Genomic DNA, 18,265 nt, shown 5'->3' on the forward strand with positions numbered 1-18,265 from the left:
TGTGGAAGAAGAAGGGGAGGAAGAGTTAAGGACGAAGTGAGGAAGAAAGGAGGTTGCATTTAGGGAGGGGGCAAGGCACATCTTTTTCATTTGGGTTTCCAAATTGTGATTATTATTATTATTATTATTATTAGCCTTTTGCTAGGTTTGCATTTGTGTATGGCTTTTGCTTTCTGGGTTTTTGTAAGCCAGCTTTTTGGTTCCAGAAAGGCAGCATAGAGATGCACTTTAAAAATGAGCAAAGCTTGCCAGCGCCTTTAAAAAGTGGTGCTCCGGGCAGATCTAGTAACAGCTGAGTGGGCTTCCCCTCTCCAAAAACAGAGACGCAAGCAGCGCCTGTTGCATTTCCACCTCCTGCATTTTTAGAGGCAGAGCAGCCATGCCAGCAGCAGCAAAAGTGGAACCCTAGGAAAAACCGGGGGTGGAGGGATTAGAAGTTGGGTATGAATTAACCACTGATTCCTCAACAAGCAAAAATCCTCTTGTGTGTTGCAGCGGTTCACCACTCCCGTTTTTACAGACTAGTGCATGAACCTGGCTTCAGAAGAGATGGGACAGCCCTTAATTTAGTGCAGGGAAGCCTTTAAGCAAACGTATCCAGCTGTGTGCCTGCCTACCCCAGCGAACCCGTGCTCGCTGGCGCCCCCAAGTGGAGCCCCTGCCATAGTACGCCCCTAAGGGCGGGGTCTGTCCACTCCATTCCCCAGGGCGACTGGGGGCTGCCCCATAGCAGCAGAGAGCGGGACAGGCGTGGAACTCTGTCCCTGGGCCTCTACTCACTTGCCCAGGCTTCAGACCGTGCGGATTGCAACGCAATGTGCTGGCTAGCAAAGTCCGCCCCTGGAGATGTTCTTGCAGGCTTCAGCCGCATGGGCACATTGAAATGAGCCAATGCATTTCAAAAGCAACGTAACCCTGAGGTGCACACCGCTGGGTTGCCCAGAGTATGCACGCTAAGCGTCTAGGTTCCAGTCTTGGCAGCATAGCGCTGATGGATGGACAGACACACATCCTCTTCTATGGTGATAGATGGGGAAGACGGGCTGGAGCGCAGGCTTGCAGCCCCGTGCATGTTTCTTCAGTAGGGTAGCCAGATGCAAAAGAGCCTGCACCGTCAGTAATCGTGAAGAGGGAACTTCTGCAGGCCTAACTTGCATGCCAAGCTACGCCTGCCGAAATGCTACAAGAGCCATGACCATTTTTGCATCTGACCACCCTACTTATTCAGGAAGACCCGCTCCATCTGCCAGGTTTGTAGGAAGCTGCCGTAAACCGAGTCAGACCCTTGGTCCACCTCGGCTGGCATTGTTGACACTGACTGGCAGCAGTGGCTCTCCGGGGTTTCAGGCAGGGATTTTTCCAGCCCTACCTGGAAAAGCTGGGGATCAAACCTGGGACCTTCCGCATGCAAAACAGGGCCCTGCTACTGAGCTGCAGCCCTTTGTTATGTCCGATGGAAGTTACTCTCAAGTAACGGTGCAGCACATGTGTTGAACCACAACACCTATCATTCCCAGCCAGGAAGGGTTGTCTAGATGGGGATGGTGGGAGTTGTCATCCAACACATCTGGAGGGCACCAGGTTGGTGTAGAGGATAACAACCTTTCAGGGGAGCCAGGTCAAGAAAACTCATCGTAGAAAACCATACAGAGGATGGGGAGACAGGAACATCTGGAGCTTGTCTGCGAATGATTCCAGCCCCGGATTCATGGGACGGCCGCTTTGCACCCTTCGCTGGGAAAAAAGCCAGACTGGAATCTTCAATACACGTAACTTGGAACTGAGCCCTGTTGAAACACAGCAAGACTCACTACAGGGTGAAGATGCACAGAATTGCATTGTAAATCTCCACAAATGGTACACAGACACAGGTTGAACAGAACCTTTCTGCTTTATTTAAAAACAGTATAACGGGGGGTTGGCAAGGGGGACACACTCACGTCAAGATTCAGCGCTTATCAAAAATAGGCCTGGGAGGGGTGAAAAATACAATTTTTCAACTCATGCACAGCACACAGCAACACATAGATACACCACTCAAGAGACAGAGCTGGGAGCTCTGCTAGGGTATAAATACAAAATAAATGCATCATTTATACGAGTTTTAGGGCAGCGGTGGACAACTCGTAATCCGAAACATCTGGAAGGCTACAACTGCATCATCCCTCACCATTGGGTATGCCAACTGATGGGAGTTGTATACTGCCAAATAACTGAAGGCCAGAAGGGACACAAGTTGCCCACCCGTTTTGGAGGGATAAAACACTTCTGTAGCTTTTCAATCTAGAATCTGATTTAAGGTTGTTGTTGTTTTAAAACAGGCGTTCAGAACAATTCTAGGCTTTTCTACTCAGAAGTAAGCACCGCTGAGTTCAATGGGGCTTACTCCCAAGCAAGTGCGTTTAGGATTGTGGCCTTATTAAATACTTGTTTCAATACGTGTGGAGGAGGCAACCTGGTCCCCAGACCTCTTGCTTGATAGATCTGCATAGGAAAATCTCAAGCCTCTCCAGGTTCATAGAAAGGAATGGGACACAGAAGCCAATTTGAGTACCACAGTGCCTGGGTTCAGGACCCAATCCAGCTGCTACAGGCATGTGGAAGAGGAAGGGCAGGGAACAGATTTTCTGTCATAATAAAAATACAGCATTTCCATCATTTCTTTCTTAAAGCTTGCAATGCAATTTGATGTCTTGTTACAAAAAATACCCGTCATATCCCAGCAATAAGCTTCTCATTATTATAATTTAAAAGTTATATGCCTTTGTCAAAATATCTCTGCTTGATTGTATATTCTGAATCAGGGAGGATGATTTATAAATAAATACATCCCCAAAGAACATGGGACATCCGGGGAGGGCGTGAAAACTGCGACAGTAAAGGGGCTCCGCAAATCTGCAAATGGGAACAGTCGGGCCTGCTTCTCAGGAGAAGCGGCCAGATCCCATGCCCAACAAATGGATTTGCAGTTCTGCAAGCAGAGATCAAGAGGGAAATTGGGGTGGCCTTGAGGTCGACCCCGTCACTCAAAAGCACCAAGGAACCCAGATGTGCTTTGAAATGAACACACACACACCCCACACACATCAGTATGCACCTGTGTGTAGCAAGTTGCCACGGCCGCCTGGGTGGGGGAAAAAAGTGCTTTCAGCCGTGCCAAATTGCACTCTCAACACATTCCACTCAGATTGTCTGAAGTTCGCTCAGCCAAGTCCTTGGCATCCAAGCTCCAAGAGGGGAGGGACAATAATAAACTCCCCCTCTGCCCACCATTCTCCCAGTTCTAACCAGACTCTGTTAAAAAAATAAATATTTTTCAAAAGAAATATCAAACAAACACACCCCTATCCTTTCTATAAATGTTTGATTGGGGGGGGGGATTATTTACATATGGCTGCCTTCCCCAACCTGGTTCCCTCCAAATGTGTTGGACTACAACTCCTATCACTTCCAGCCAGCCTCTGGAAGGTGCCTGGTTGGGGAAGGCTGACATAACAGTATCACACCAATCTATCCCCAACCCTCTATGAAGTCCCAGGAACACAAGAGATTGTAGTGAATTAAAGATTCCTCCACTTTTGTCTAGAAAATGTTTTGGAGAAAGGAGGTGACCAGCTCCGGGGGGGGGGGGGGGGTGGCGGACAGGGTTGGGACACTTCCTTGGGAAAAGGACATGGCATAGGAGGGGGAGTCAAAATCATCTCCAATTATTCCAGTAATCTCAAAAAAAGGAGGGTCAGGGGAGACACGATAGAGGTCTACAAAATGATGCATGGGGTGGCAAATGTGGATAGCGAGACATTTTTCTCCCTCTCTCAAAATACTAGAACCCAGTGGGGTCGTCCCATGAAGCTGACTGGCAGGAGATTCGGGACAGATACAGGGAAGTCCTTCTTCACACAGCGCAGAGTGAAACTATGGAATTTGCTATCCCAAGACGAAGCCGTGGCCACCAAGTTGGATGGCTTTAAAGGGGGGTTGGACAAATTCCTGGAGGAGACGGCTACCAATGGCTACTAGTCTTGATGGCCATGTGCCACCTCCAGTACCAGAGGCAGTGAGCCTGTGTACACCAGTTGCTGGGGAACATGGGTGGGAGGGTGCTGTTGCACTCGTGCCCTGCTTGTGGGTTCCTGGTAGGCAGCTGGTTGGCCACTGTGTGAACAGAATGCTGGACTAGATGGACCCTGGGTGTGATCCAGCAGGGCTCTTCTGAGGTTCTTATTCTCCATGTAAAATAAAAGTGCCCTGTAGAATTCACTGCACAAAAGCTGGGAAACTATTGAAGGATGAGGGGGAGGCACATCTGGGGGAGGCAAGATTGGGATCCTAGACCTGAGACTCTGAACCCCTGAATTAGGTGAATACACACAAGGCAGGGTCTAATCTGCTGTTAGCCGTGCCAGCAAGAAATGGATCCTCCTTGTCCAGTAGCAGAATACCTCTTGTGACACAAATGACATAGAACAGTTCTCTCTGTTGAACCCAAGCGGCATCTGGCTGACCACAATCACCTGGGACGTTTTTTCTTTTCCTGAGTACCGAGGCAGGGTGTGGGGAGGAATATTTCGGTCTGGAGGTTACAGGAGGTTGAAAGAGACAGGAAACAGCAGGATGGAAATCTATTCCCCCCTATAGGTTGTCTTCCCAAGGAATCAACAGACCCTGGGATAATGTCTCTTTGCATTAGGAAACTGAGGCAATGCAACTGTGGAAGGGCCAAGAGACTGGAAGGGATGTCCAGGAAAACAATCCAGCAGACGCCGAACAGAGGAGAAAGTTACATTTGGAGGTGCATCAATCGGATTTAAGCCAGCCAGCTGGTGTGCTTCTGGCAGGGCTGTAGAAACGTTTTGGGCTCAAGGGCTGAATTCCGTTCCGGAACAGCCCTCAGGGGCCGTGTTCCAGTGGTGGGTGGGCCTGAAGGCAAAGGAGGTGGGGTGAAAAATACCAGCATATTGTAATTTAAAGCTCTTACTGCCAGTCACCGAGCTTTAGGAGAGGCATTTCAGCCTTTTAGAAAAGGGGAAAAGACAAGCAAAAGCTGGGAAACCAGCAAATGATCAAGGGAGAGGGGGGTGGCCACCTGGAGCGCCAGATGGGGACCCCAGGCAGGCCAGATTTGGGTGCTGGTTCTGAAGTTTTGCACTCCAGCCTCTTGCAATGAGCAATGAAATCCTGCTGGCGTCTTGTCTTTTTTTTTTTTTTTTTGCACAAGGGTACACATCTCAGGGCTGTCTCAAAAGCTGGAAAGGACAGGGACCAATATTTTAATTTACATGCACCCAAAAGCATGAGAAGGAGTTGCTTCTTGGACACAGCAGACTGTACACGAGTCAGTAAGGTCCTTCGGAGTGTGTCCCTGGGTGCCCTCTCTGGGTCAGGCCTACATTGTTCTGAGCAGGACAACAAGCCTTGTAGGCACAAATGCTTCTGCCACACCCCCTTTATGGCAACCCCGCAGGGCTTTTTAGGGTGCGGGGCTATCCAGAGTGGGGCTGTCTGGGGCGGGGCTTCCGGCCAGGCTGCTGGTGGCTGAGTCACTGGGGGAGGCGCTGTGGCAGTCGGGCCGTCGGACCATGCCAGGCCGGAAGGCAGGGTGACGGCGCGCGTGCTTGGTCAGGTGGTCACTCCGCATGAAGCGCTTCTCGCAGAGCGGGCAGGCAAAACGCTTCTCGCCGGTGTGGGTGCGGAAGTGGCGGGCCAGCTCGTCGGAGCGTGCGAACCTCTTCTGACAGCTGGGCCAGCTGCAGGGAAATGGGCGCTCACCTGCAAACAGAGAAGAACGAAGACAAGACACTCATCAGTGTCTCATGTTCTTGTGAGAACCTCAGAATGGCCCTGCTGGATCAGACCAAGGGTCCATCTAGTTCAGCATTCTGTTCACATGGTGGCTAATGGGAAATCCACAAGCAGGACATGAGTGCAATAGCACCCTCCCACCCATGTTCCCCAGGAACTGGTGTGCATTGTCCCTGCCATGGTGCATCCCTATAGCCCCATGAGGGAGTGGTCTGTCTGCTCCATTCCCCTGATGGGAGGAGGGTGCCCCACCATAGAGGGGAGGATGAAACCATATAGCTCTGTCTCTCAGCCTACCAATTTCCCCTGGCTTCAAACTGTACGGACTGCAGAGCCATGTGTTGGTTAAAAATATCTCCCCCCAGTGGCTGAAGATGTTCCCGCAGGCTCTGACCACATGGACATTTTGGCATTAATTAAAATTAAGTAATGCGTTTAACAAGCAAAATAACCCTGAGGTGGACCCTCCTAGGGTTCCCTTAGTACACCTGCTAAGTTTCAGGTGTCTACGTTCCACCAACTTGGCACAGACAGACATCCTCTTTTATTATTATAGGCTCCTCTCAGCTCTCAAGACGTCTGGGGAACATTCTTCTATCCACTACATTTGGGATGGGCGAGATGATTCACAATTAATTGGCAAGGGTTTCCAACGTCCAACAGCAAAACCAAGCTTCCCATCCCACTCTGAATTAGGTCACTGGGATTTTTGATCTAACTCAGGCACAGGTTTGTACCTGTATATGCAGGTGTATGTCTCATGGTGTCATTGACTCCTCACCCCCACCCCACCTGAGCCATTTGCGCCACTTGGTTGATTTCTAGCAAAAAGAAAAAACGAAGTAGATCCCACTAGCCTGAAGTCTGCCCATGCCTCCGCTCCGCTATGTTGAAATGGCTGGCGCATCGGTGTTCCAGGAGCGAATCCTGCAACATCTGAAGCCACCCACAGGAACCCACTCCTCCATTGGACCCACAATAAATGCACCCATTGCCGTCCCCTGCCCATTTCTGGCTGGGCTTACAGGTGCCAGTAGGCCTTGCTAATTCCAAAGCACTCATCTTCCAACCAGCCACCCACAGCCCTCACATTGGTGAGTAAACACCAGCCAAAGAACGGACACACCCTGCCTCTGTGCCACAATGAGTCAGTGCCATCTGGGTAAGATGAGAAAGGGAGGGGGATTTTTATTTATTTTTTTTAAGTGCGTGCGTGCATATGAGGGAGAGACAAACATAAAACCACAGATTCCCACGCGGCCAACTGCTAGACCTGCGATCTCTCATGTGCTGTCTGTGGGCACCAATGTGCCCACGGAGACCTCAGTTGGTGCCCACCATACGCCCTGCCTTGCCTGGTTTTTATTTTAAGATGTGTCTTTTTTCAGTAAAAAAAAAATTAACTGGGAGGCTGGTATGCTGCAAACTGTAGGGCTGCCTTCCAGAATCATCTTTATTTGGGCTGAGAAGAGTGATTTTGTGTTTTGGAAGTCAGAGCCGTTATGTTTAGGTTTGGGGGCAAGTGACTCCTTTTTTAGTCACACATTTGGCTCCTGAGAAATGACCGTTTTGTGACGAGTCATATCCCCCATGGCAGCCATTTTATGAATCGGCAAACACCCCACCACCACCACCACGGCAGTCATTTTGTGTGAGTGCCCAGGAATCCCCCTCAATATTCCAGATGTGCCCACCACCCAAAAAACACTGGGGGCCCTTGAAATGGAGACTTTCTGGCAGGGAGAAGGTGGTTACGGGGGCGGGGGGGAGGAATCAATATCAAGACAGGCAGCAGTAGAGCCGGGTGGGTGGGTGAGAGGGACACACATTCAGGCTTGCTAGATCTACTACTTTGCTTGTGTTTTTTTTTTTTTTACTAGAATGCCAATGTTAACTAAGTGCAAAATAGAGGTGGGGAGTAAGCATTAGAATTGCAGAACAAGGTGCCTCCAAATACTTCCTAGATGTACCAGAACTGATCTTGCTGCCCTTCCATATGCAAATCCACCCCTGGTTTTTCCCCATACCAGCCTTCCCCAATCTGGTGGCATCCAGCTGTGTTGCACTACAAACCCCATCAATGCCAGCCAGCTAGGGATGATGGAACTTGTGATCCAACACATCTGAAAGGCGCCAACTTGGTGAAGGGTGCCCTGAACTTTCGCCATTTCAGCAGCCTAATTTGTGGCAGGGTGGAGGGAAGGAAACCAACTTGTTCTCTTTGCTGTTGTAAAACTACAGAGAGTGCGACACTCTAGCCAATTCACTGGAATCGCCCAAAGACCTACCAGTGGATCCCCACCAAACTTTGGCCCATCCCTGCAGGAGGGGGAAAGGTCCTTGTCTCTGAACTGAAGCACCTGTGTAGCCTACAGAAAGTTCAGTCGCCTCATCACCAGTTAAAAGGAGCAGGTGATGGGAAAGACCCTTTTCTGGCCAAGACTCCAAAGAGCCACTGCCAGGTGAGAGCGGACAAGATCCCGTGGACCCACTGGCAAACCACTCTGTAGCACTCAAAAGGATTACATTTCATTTGTTTGCAAAAGAACTTTGACCCTCTGGTGCTCCACAGTGCTAAAAGAACGATTCAAACTCTCCCCACGACCTGAGTTCGATCCCAGCGGAAGCCGGGTCTCGGGTAGCCGGCTCAGGTCAACTCAGCCCTCCATCCTTGCAAGGTTAGTAAAATGAGGACCCAGCATGCTGGGGGAAAGGTAGTCACGACTGGGGAAGGCCATGGCAAACCACCCCGCTATAGTTTGCCATGAAAACGCCAGCAGCATCCCTCTAGGGATCAGCAAGGACTTGGTGCTTGCACAGGAGGAACCTTTCCTTTACTTCTTCTTTTTAAAGGTTTTTTTGCTGTGCAGAATTTTATTTTATTATTTATTGAATTTATTAATCGCCCATCTGGCTGGTCACCCAGCCACTCTGGGCGATGTACAAAGTACATAATAAAACAGTTTAAAACAATAAAATTCTACAGTAAAAATATTTTCTAAAATACCCTGACCCACCCCAAATGCCTGCCTTCGGCCACCCCTGATGTTAAGACATCATATATCCCATCAGGAGCATCCACATCACAGCAAAAGAACCCCTGCTTTGCACATCAAAGGTCCCAGGCCCAATCTCTAACTGGAAGAACCTCAGGGAGCAAGACCGGGCTGAGATTTTGGACAGCTGTTGCCACTAGATTAAATGGACCAAAAGGCCAATTCACTGTCCAGCTACTTGAGAGAGACCCTTTCGAATGAGATTCTTTGCCCATGTGCAGACCTCTCCTACTCCACTTTCAGAAGAGGAGCGCGATTGCATGGATACACCAATTTTTCAAACCAGTCTCGGAGCAGGCCGTTTCCATAGTTCTGACCCTTCTGCTGGTCGTTGGGCTGCACATGCTCTTTTCTCCCGGCTTCTTCCAGGTCTGGGACAGTGCAGCATAGCCCACCTGAATCGCCGAGGCTCATCACCAGGCAGGGAGGGCATTGAGGAACACTGAACTACCTGGAGACCCTATATGGCAACAATTCCCCCCTCCCAGGATCCACGGGAACGCAGCAGGATTGGCAGAGAAATGGGAGGAAAGGCAAACATTCACAGGCAATCAGAACATTTTGAACAATGTTTTTTTTTCTTGCCAGGCATTCTGGGTAAAGGAAGTACAAGCTGGGTTTCGAAGAGGCAAAAGAACTAGAGATCAAATCGCCAACATTCGCTGGATCACGGAGAAAGCAAGAGAATTCCAGAAAAACGTCTATTTCTGCTTCATTGACTATGCTAAAACTTTTGATTGTGTGGATCACAACAAACTCTGGCAAATTCTTAAAGTGATGGGAGTACCAGACCACCTTACCTGTCTCCTGAGAAACCTGTACAAGGGCCAAGAGGGCTAAGAACTGGACATGGAACAACCGACTGGTTCAAAATTGGGAAAGGACTATGACAAGGCTGCATATTGTCGCCCTGCTTATTTAATTTATATGCAGAGTCCATCATCAGAAACGCCGGGTTGGATGAATCACAGGTTGGAATTAAGATCGCCGGGAGAATTATCAACAACCTCAGATACGCAGACGATACCACCCTAATGGCAGAAAGCAAAAAGGATCTAAAGAGCCTCTTGTTGAGGATGAAAGTGGAGAGTGCAAAAGCTGGTCTGAAACTCAACATTAAAAAAACTCAGTTCATGGCATCTGGCCCCATCACTTCCTGGCATACAGAAGGGGAAGAATTGGAAGCAGTGACAGATTTTATTTTCTTGGGCTCCAAGATCACCACAGACGGTGACTGTAGCCATGAGATTAAAAGACGCTTGCTCCTTGGGAGGAAAGCTATGGCCAACCTAGACAGTGTAGTAAGAAGCAGAGACATCACCTTGCCGACAAAGGTCCGCATAATCAAAGCTATGGTTTTCCCAGTAGCAACATATGGCTGTGAGAGCTGGACTATAAGGAAGGCTGAGCGCCGAAGAATTGATGCCTTCCAATTGTGGCGCTGGAGAAGACTCTTACGAGTCCCCTGGACTGCAAGGAGGTCAGATCAGTCAATCCTAAAGGAAATCAACCCTGACTGCTCAATGGAAGGACAGATGCTGAAGCTGAAATACTTTGGCCACCTAATGCGAAGAGAAAACTCCCTGGAAAAGACCCTGATGCTGGGAAAGACTGAAGGCAAAAGGAGAAGGGGGCGGCAGAGGATGAGATGGCTAGATAGCATCACCGATGCAATGAATATGAACTTGAGCACACTCCGGGAGAGAGCGGAGGACAGGAAGGCCCGGCGTACTATGGTCCATGGGGTCACGAAGAGTCGGACATGACTGAACAACAACATTCTGGGTAAAGCTGTGGCCAATTGCTGTCCCCGTAGAATGCGCCAATGACATATCGTGATGGGCACAGCAATGAAGACATTAAAAGAGTGACTGAAAGAGTGATACAAAGTTGTGTGCATGTATTACTTTATCCAAGTAACTATACTGTGTGTGTGAATTAAAACAACGAATAACTGAATCCTATACACATCTACTCAGAACTTAGTCCCACTGAATTCAATGTGATTTGCTCCCAAGAAAGTGTGTATAGGATTGCAGACAAGTGTATGTGTGTTGGTGTCAGCCATGCATCCTGGCAACCAGGCACAAGAGAATCCACACCTAAAAGGTCAGGCAATATTTTTTATTATTTATGTATTCATTTTTGCTGCTTTACAGAATTTGCCAGCATCCAGCAGGGAGAGAGAAACAGGGCAGAGAAACAACACGATTTGCCTAGCTTGGCAATTTAAACTTTCAATTCACCTACCTTGTTCCTCCTTTCTCCCCTTGCAATGTGTTCTACAATCCTCCTCAGGCCTCTGCCTTGTCACCACCTCCCCAGATACTTCATCGATAACTAAAGTTCCTTGAGACTTGCTCTCTGTCCCTCCCCCTAATGTTTCTTGCAAAAAGACTGCCAAGTATTTGGGACAAATTTATTCCTCCTATTGGCATATTTCGGGGGTGGGGTGAAGACTCACACATTTGCCAACCCTCAATTCCCTTTCTTTCTTTCTCTTTCTTTCTTTCTCTTTCCTTCCTTCCCAATCTTGTGTTTCACTTCTTTCCTTCCCTCCATTTCTTTTTAATATGACTTTATATTGTGCTCTCCCTCCACATTGAAAGTATCTGTCAATTTCTGACTGGTGTCTCCTCTCTTTAAGCATTTATTTTTTTAAATCAGGCAGGCTTTTCAAACAAGAGGCTAAATTCCTAAATTGCTTTCTTCTCTGGATTTTCTTAAAAAAAAAAAAAAACCCTTTGTGGTCCTTAATATTCATTGCTGGCTTTCGAGGGAGGCAGAATCAAGAATTTTGGTTGAAGTGTTTCCCCCCCTCTTGAACGATGGAATTAAAAACAACAACCAGCTTTTGAAAGAAGTCAACGTTCTTCTGTCCCCCCAACTCCATTTCTTTTGTTCCAAATTGCATCCACTGCTTTTCCTGTAGGACTTCAACTTGAAGTTCGTCATGCATAAGTTAAAAAGAAATCCAAACTGGCAAACATGCATTCTACAGATTGTTGACATAGGAACAAACTAGCTTGGCAGACTGAGCTGTATCCTCTTTTAAGTCCCACTGAGTTCAACGGGGCTTACTCCAAGAAAAGTGAGCACAGGATTGCAGTCTTAAACCTCTTTTCGGGGTCTTCTGTCTTTTCTTTTTCTTTCTAGCTGTTTTTAAAAAACTGTTGTGGTTGCTGGGACAATTTTTCTTTTCGTTTTTAGACTGCTTGTGGTTGGTTGGGGCAGAAATTCTTTTTTTTTTTGGTTGTAAAAATCTTGTGGGCAAATGGTATTCTTTGCTTAAAAAAAAAAAAATCTGCTAGTAGGTGGGGGGGATTTTCCCCGTTTGTAAAAAAAAAAAAACTGCTGCTGGTTGGTTTCTGTGCCATGGCTGAAGCAACCGGGGTGGGGAGGGCTTAGTAGCGATCCATGTGTGGTTCTGGTGTGTCTGTATATCACTGGGGTGAGCATCAGGTGAGTAGATTGCTGCCTGGAGTGAATGTGGGGTGCACTGGATTGCTGTCTCGAATTAGCAGATCCCCCCCCCCCCGGGCTTTGCATTTAAAATTACTTGATTCATTTTCTCCATGCAATGTGAGTTGTTGCTGGACCACAAAAATGAGGTTCCAAAGAAATATTTTTGTCACTACTAGTACTACATGCCAATGTGTAGATTTTGTGTGCTCTCTGAACTCTGGGTTCCAAAGACTGCTTTTCTGTGTGGCTCTGACGATATTATTATTGTGGCTGTGTGGATTCCCCACTCCCCCAGCCTGTTGCACTCATCTTAGTCATGCGATTCTTTGTGCAATGGGAGTTGTTGCTGGAACAGGAGAATGTGGGTCCAAAGCAGAGCTTGTGTGTGTAAATCCCCCCCCCATGCTTTTCACTCATGATCCTAAAGTTCATGTGCCTCAGTTTCCCCTTCTTTGGTATGAGTTGCTAGCTGCTGTGTATTCAAAAGACCGCTCCACCTCTGGCAACCCTGTCCTCCATCCCACTAGCTTCAGCAAACACCAGCTGCCACAGCTAGTCAGTGCAACAGCTAGTCACCTTCCAGGGTTCTCTCACTCTCACACAGCATTCTTTACTACGCACTTTACTGCGTTAGGCTGAAGTCACAGAACTGATAAGCAACAATGGCTCTGCCTGACCTGCTGACCTTAGCAAGCCTCAGGGTGCCTGGCTTTTCACCTACCATCTTGACAACATGCTTAATTGTCTCATACCGAATAGAAAAGGTGATGCAATTTAGAACTGTCACTTTGCTCTCCCATCTCCATTTCATAGCCCAGCTTCAGTATCCCCGATAGCCCTCTCTTTTGTCCTACTGTAGAGATTTTCTTCCAGGGCTCCTATTTGAAACCACTTGTCTGTGTGGAATGGATGGTTGGTGCTGCGAAGCTGGATACAGAGTGTGTTTAAAAGCCCACCCCCAAGAGCGCACACACACACACACGCGCGCGCGCACCTTGGAATTTGAGAAACACTGAATTAAAACAAGATAGCATCTGGGTAAACAAAGTCCCAAATAAACAAGCTTTTCTGCCTTTGCCTGTACAATCCTGCCAGTTGCTTGGCCTAGCTCTCCGCCCACGAGGGGATTAAAAGCACCAAGGATCATTGGTACAAGCCAGGCAGCAAAGAAGGTTACCTGGGCACACTCATCGGAACACCGCCAAGGACGGAATCTGGCTATCTCTGTCCACATCTTATCAGCCTAATTGGATGCACGCTTCCTTGGAAGTCAGCACTGCTCAAGTTTGAAACATATGAGTCTTGTCTTGTCGCGAGTAAGACCCATGGTCCACCCAGCTCAGTACTGTTCACACCAGCCTGGCACCCTCCCACTGTGGTGGACTACAAGTCCCAGCATCCTCAGCTAGCATGACTGGAAGAGGCTTTCCAGGGATTCAGACAGGATCTTACGCAGCCCTCTCTCGAGATACTGGGGAATGAATCTGGGACATTTTCACACAAAGTTTTGTGCTCTAGCTACAGCCCTTCCACCCCAAATAAATCAAGATGATCATCCTCATGGTTCTGAAACAGGAACACAGGGATCCCACCATTGTCCATCTACCACAGTACTGCTGATACCCCAGGGTCTCAGCCAGGGCTCTATCCCAGCTGTACTAGGAAATGCCAGGGGGGCTGAACCTGGGACCTTTGGCGTGCAAAGCAGGTTCCCTACCACTGAGCTAGGCTCCTTTCTCTCATTTCAGCCCCACTCCCTACCCTGACGACGTTAAGGTCCGAACCTTCCTTACCGTTCTTGTCTCGGTTTCTGTCCACTTTCACTGGTGCCCAGGTTTGTAAATCCCATAAATTAATATGCTTGCGAACTAGTAGCTTGCACAGACTTATTTGCCCCGAATCCTTAGGGAATCCATCACTGGTCCATTTCAAGGCTATTAAATGGAAGATTTGAAAAAGGAAGATTTGCTCCCCTCATTCCTGCCTCCATCCTGATTCAGAAGAGGGTGGGAACACAACGCCCTATGGAGTCTGCCCTGCCAACCCTCCCCGTTATCAAGTTACACAGACATTGGGCCTGCTCCGCTCACTCGCCCAGCAGTGTAGCAGGGAGAGAGAGAGCAGAGGGGCTGTCTCACACCAGAACTCTCAAACGCTTTCTGTCCCTGCCCCCTTCTCAAACCCCAGCCATACACAAAATATACCACTGTCACAGCCGAATCCCTAAGCACATTTTCCAGAGAGTGAACACCACCGAACTTCAGCCTTGTATATTACTATTATTTCTGATGTTTTTATCCCAGCCATTCTCAAAGCCATATGCAGTTCCCCTCCCCTTTTATCCTCACAACAACCCTGCAGGGTAGGTTGGGCTGAGAAACAGGGGACCAAGTCCACCAAGTAAGCTTCGTCGCCAAGGGCAAAACTGAACCTGGGTCCCTTCCACTCCAACCCTTCCAGCCCAGGACCTCAAAGCTATTCCCCAGAGCCCCGAGTGTCCATTGATGTCAATGAAAGCAGTGCTTTTTCCTTAGCATTAATTGCCATGCAGGGGCAATTTTCAAGGGGGATTGCAGCTGGTTAACTCTCCTGTTCCCACATGCTGCAACACCCCCACTTCCCCAAAAGCCTTCCCCTGCTTAGCAATTAAGCTTAGAAAGAACTTTCCCCATTGGTTTGGAATGACCTGGGTTTATTTATAAAATAAACTGAATGGTTTATTTTATTTGAGATGATTTGGATGGAAAATGAATTGGGTGGCTTCGCCTCCTGTGAAATTTACATACATTCTAGCAATTCTTTCTATATTTGCATATATAGAGACACAAATTAGCGTATGCAGATTTTAGCCCTATGGCCTTGGGCTCCAAATATTGCATGCGCTTAGCAACTACGTCACACTGGTGACTTCCAAGTAAAAACGAATGGGATCAGGTCATGCAGCTACAAGTCTGTGCAGACTTTCTTTGGGAGTAAGCCCTCTCCCACGGAACACAGCAGGATTTACTCCCGAGTAAGGATGAATCACCCACCCACAATAATTTCTGCAAAGCCAAGTTTTGGGGTAGTAACAGGTCTACTAGAGAATCGCACTGCACAGATGATAAGTGGATCTTGTCCCAGCACACACACACCTGGTCACAAACACCCCCCCCACACACACCCACCGTTGCAATATTGTTACTTTCCCTTCCCTCTCAACTTTGAAACGAGGTTTGCGTAAATGTGGGCGGGAGAGAGAAGTGGGGCGAAATCCGTGGTGAGAAATCATCAGCACACCCATCATCCCCAGCTTTAAGCTCACACAAGCGTGGACCCCGCCCTCCGGCTGTCCCGCGTGGGCAGGAGAAATCCTGCGTCTGCCAAAGAGCAGTGGGAGAGATTTGAAGCGGAGGGGAGAGATCTCCAAGGGCACCTTTCAAAGAGGGGCGGGCACAGAAAGCAGAAGGAGCCCCCCCCCTTCCTTGGCCATCAGGGCACACCACAAAAGCAACCACAACACTGCGGGGGGGGGGTGGTCCTTGAGTTCTAGTGGCGACACGCTCCTCCCGGTGGTTTATCCTCCGGCAAAGGGGTAGACTACCTGCGGACCTGGAGGTTCCATTGAGCCCTCAGAGCCGCGGATGGTTCGGTCTCGAGTTGTTCCTTGTAATCTAAACCAAGCGGCCTACACGGATCGGGATAAGTCACGTCTCTGCCCCCCCCCCCCGCCCCAAGTACACTTCCGTTTTCGAGCCGCCCAACTAGCCACGTGGGGCGGGGATCCGTAAAACGGGGAAGGGTCCCCAGCGCCGGTATCTTCGGAGTTGGGTCCGAGGTGTGTGGGGGGCGAAGGGATGACGAATGACGCCAGCGAAGAGGTCCCGATCCTGAACAGCAAGGCAGGGGAGGAAAGCGGCCGCCCCACCTCAACCCTCTCCCCCGCCCCGAGGTTTCTCTGCGCCAAAGCGAGGAGAGGCGCGGTCTCCACGTGGGTGGAGGCAGCGGAGGAGGAAGAGGGCAGCGAGGCGGGAACCGGGGGTCGCCAGGAGCCCGAGGGAGAAGCCCCGGGGTGGAGGTTCGGGGGCGACGCCCGTGCGCCCTTACCCGTGTGCGTTCGGAGATGCGCCTTCAGGTGCGAGGACTTGCCGTAGACCTTGGCGCAGCCTTGGAACGGGCACCGATGTCTCCTGGCCGAGGCGGCGGCGGCGCTGCCGCCGGCTCTTCGGGGAGGCGCCCCCGCCGTCGGCAGGAGCGGGAAGCCACTCCCCAAATCGCCCCCTCCGGCCACCGGGGAGGAGCTGCCGCTGCCGGACAGCCCCGAGCCGGGGCAGCCCGTCTGGCGGGCGGGCGGCGCGGAGGTGGGGCGCCCTCCGCGGTCCTCCTTGGCGCCCGCGAGGCTGGCGGAGGCCGGGTGGACCAGGGCCCCGCTGGAGATGGACACCAGGCACTCGGCGGCCAGGTAATCCAAGCCCGACATGGCGCGTCTCCCCAGGCGAGGCAGCCGTCGCAGGCTGGCCTTCCGCCGGCTTCGGGGGGCGAAGTTCGAGTTGCGGGTGCCGCCGCCCGCTGGCCCCGGCTGCGCTTGTGGAGCGGGGAGCCTCGCCCCGGCGCAGCGTGGAGACGGCGGGGAAGGCTGCCCGGGTCTCCGCCCAGCTAGGGCGCGCCAGGTCAGAAGGCGGCGGAGGGCAGCCGGGGCTGTGACCCTCCTACCCGCCGAGCCTCCACCCCTTGGTACATCGGGTCACGAGCGGGGAGGAGCGCCGGGGGGGTGGCGCCGGCGCCTGCGGGGCGGGGGAGGGCGGAATGCCTCCTCCCACCCTACGGGCTTTGCGCGCGCTGCGGCGCACGATCCGGTTTCGCCTCTCTCCAGAGCCAGTCCCCGTTGGGTTCAAGAGGGTCGCTCCCCTCCCCTAGTAATCGTATTTAGGGCAGGCCTGGGCATCTCCGCTCAGAAATGGCCCACTGAGTTCCGTGAGACGCCCTAGTAAGTCTGTTTATGACCGTAGCTTAAGACTGCCACCCTAAACGCACCTAAGGCACAATCCCATGCATGTTCGGACAGAAAAAAAAAGGCCTACAATTCCCAGCATGCCCCAGCCAGCTAGGCACAATCCTCTGCATGTTTAGGCAGAAAAAAAAAAAGTCCCACAATTCCCAGCAGGGAGTTGCAGGACTTTTTTTGCGTGTAAACATCCATAGGATTGCATCCTTAGGGTACAATCCTTGCATGTTTAGGCAGAAAAGAGCCATACAATGCCCAGCATTGCTGGCTGGGGAATGCTGGGAGTTGCAGGACTTTTTTCCTGTCTAAACATGCATAGGATCGCATCCTTCCACTACTGAATACAGAGGGATCGCCATTTGAGTAAACATTGATAGGATCAGACTACAGCACTGTGAATCTAAATACGTACCTGGGAGTGAACCTCATTAAACACAGTGGGGTACCCTTCTGAGCGGACAGGGATAGAAACCACACTGCAGGCCTGCAGGCCTGAACATGCTGTTATCCTTTAATTTCTTTTTCAGCTGTGCTTTTCTGTTTGAGAAAAAAAGCAAAACACACAATGTAGTTTGGAGAAGTTAAAACGTGGCTCGGTAGTTTCTAGGGAGAAAGTTCCCTTGAACACAGCAGGGCTTACTTCCAGTAAGTAAATATGCATAGGATTTGTGTCCGAATGAAAGACAATAACTGAACAGTCCTACATGCCAGGGGTGAGGAATCTCCTTCAGCCTGGGGGCTGAATTCAAGTTTAGAGAAGTTCTCAAGGGCCACATTCCAGTGGCGGGTGGAGTCCAAGGCAAAGGGGGCAGAGCCAAAGGGAAAAAAGGGTGAGCTGAAACACCAAAAGCACCAGCATGTTTTAGCTTAAAGCTTTTACTGCCAGTAGCTAAGCTGTAGGAGATGCATTCCAACCAGTGGAGGCTGCGTGGGGTGCAAGCGCCTTGGAGAGCTCCAT

The 18,265-nt window shown here is 50.1% G+C and overlaps 1 protein-coding gene across 2 annotated transcripts; it reads right to left on the reverse strand.

The window, feature by feature from the left end:
* Nucleotides 1–1,879: 1,879 nt before the first annotated feature.
* KLF16 (KLF transcription factor 16) lies at nt 1,880–17,238 on the reverse strand. 2 transcript variants are annotated; one of them, XR_014786486.1, is made up of 2 exons: nt 15,907–17,238; nt 1,880–5,769 (listed from the first exon to the last, which is right to left on the reverse strand). XR_014786486.1 is itself a non-coding variant. In XM_084825861.1 (2 exons), exons 1-2 carry the CDS (start codon nt 16,780–16,782, stop codon nt 5,471–5,473), a joined length of 672 nt encoding a protein of 223 aa, XP_084681987.1. In that variant the 5' UTR covers nt 16,783–17,234; the 3' UTR covers nt 1,880–5,470. The 2 variants fall into 2 exon arrangements, 1 of the variants encoding a protein (XP_084681987.1); XM_084825861.1 differs by having other exon boundaries at nt 16,410–17,234.
* Nucleotides 17,239–18,265: the final 1,027 nt, after the last annotated feature.

This window comes from Heloderma suspectum, chromosome Z, assembly GCF_057233095.1.
Source record: "Heloderma suspectum isolate Gila_16-S chromosome Z, 16-S_ref, whole genome shotgun sequence".
NCBI classification, from domain to species: Eukaryota; Metazoa; Chordata; class Lepidosauria; order Squamata; family Helodermatidae; genus Heloderma; species Heloderma suspectum.

Excerpts from the sequence above, each read along its gene's own strand:
- KLF16 (XM_084825861.1), bottom strand. The coding sequence starts at position 16,782 with ATGTCGGGCTTGGATTACCTGGCCGCCGAGTGCCTGGTGTCCATCTCC. Across the intron at positions 5,770-16,409 it reads GCATCTCCGAACGCACACGG|GTGAGCGCCCATTTCCCTGC; the intron begins GTAAGGGCGCAC and ends CTCTGTTTGCAG.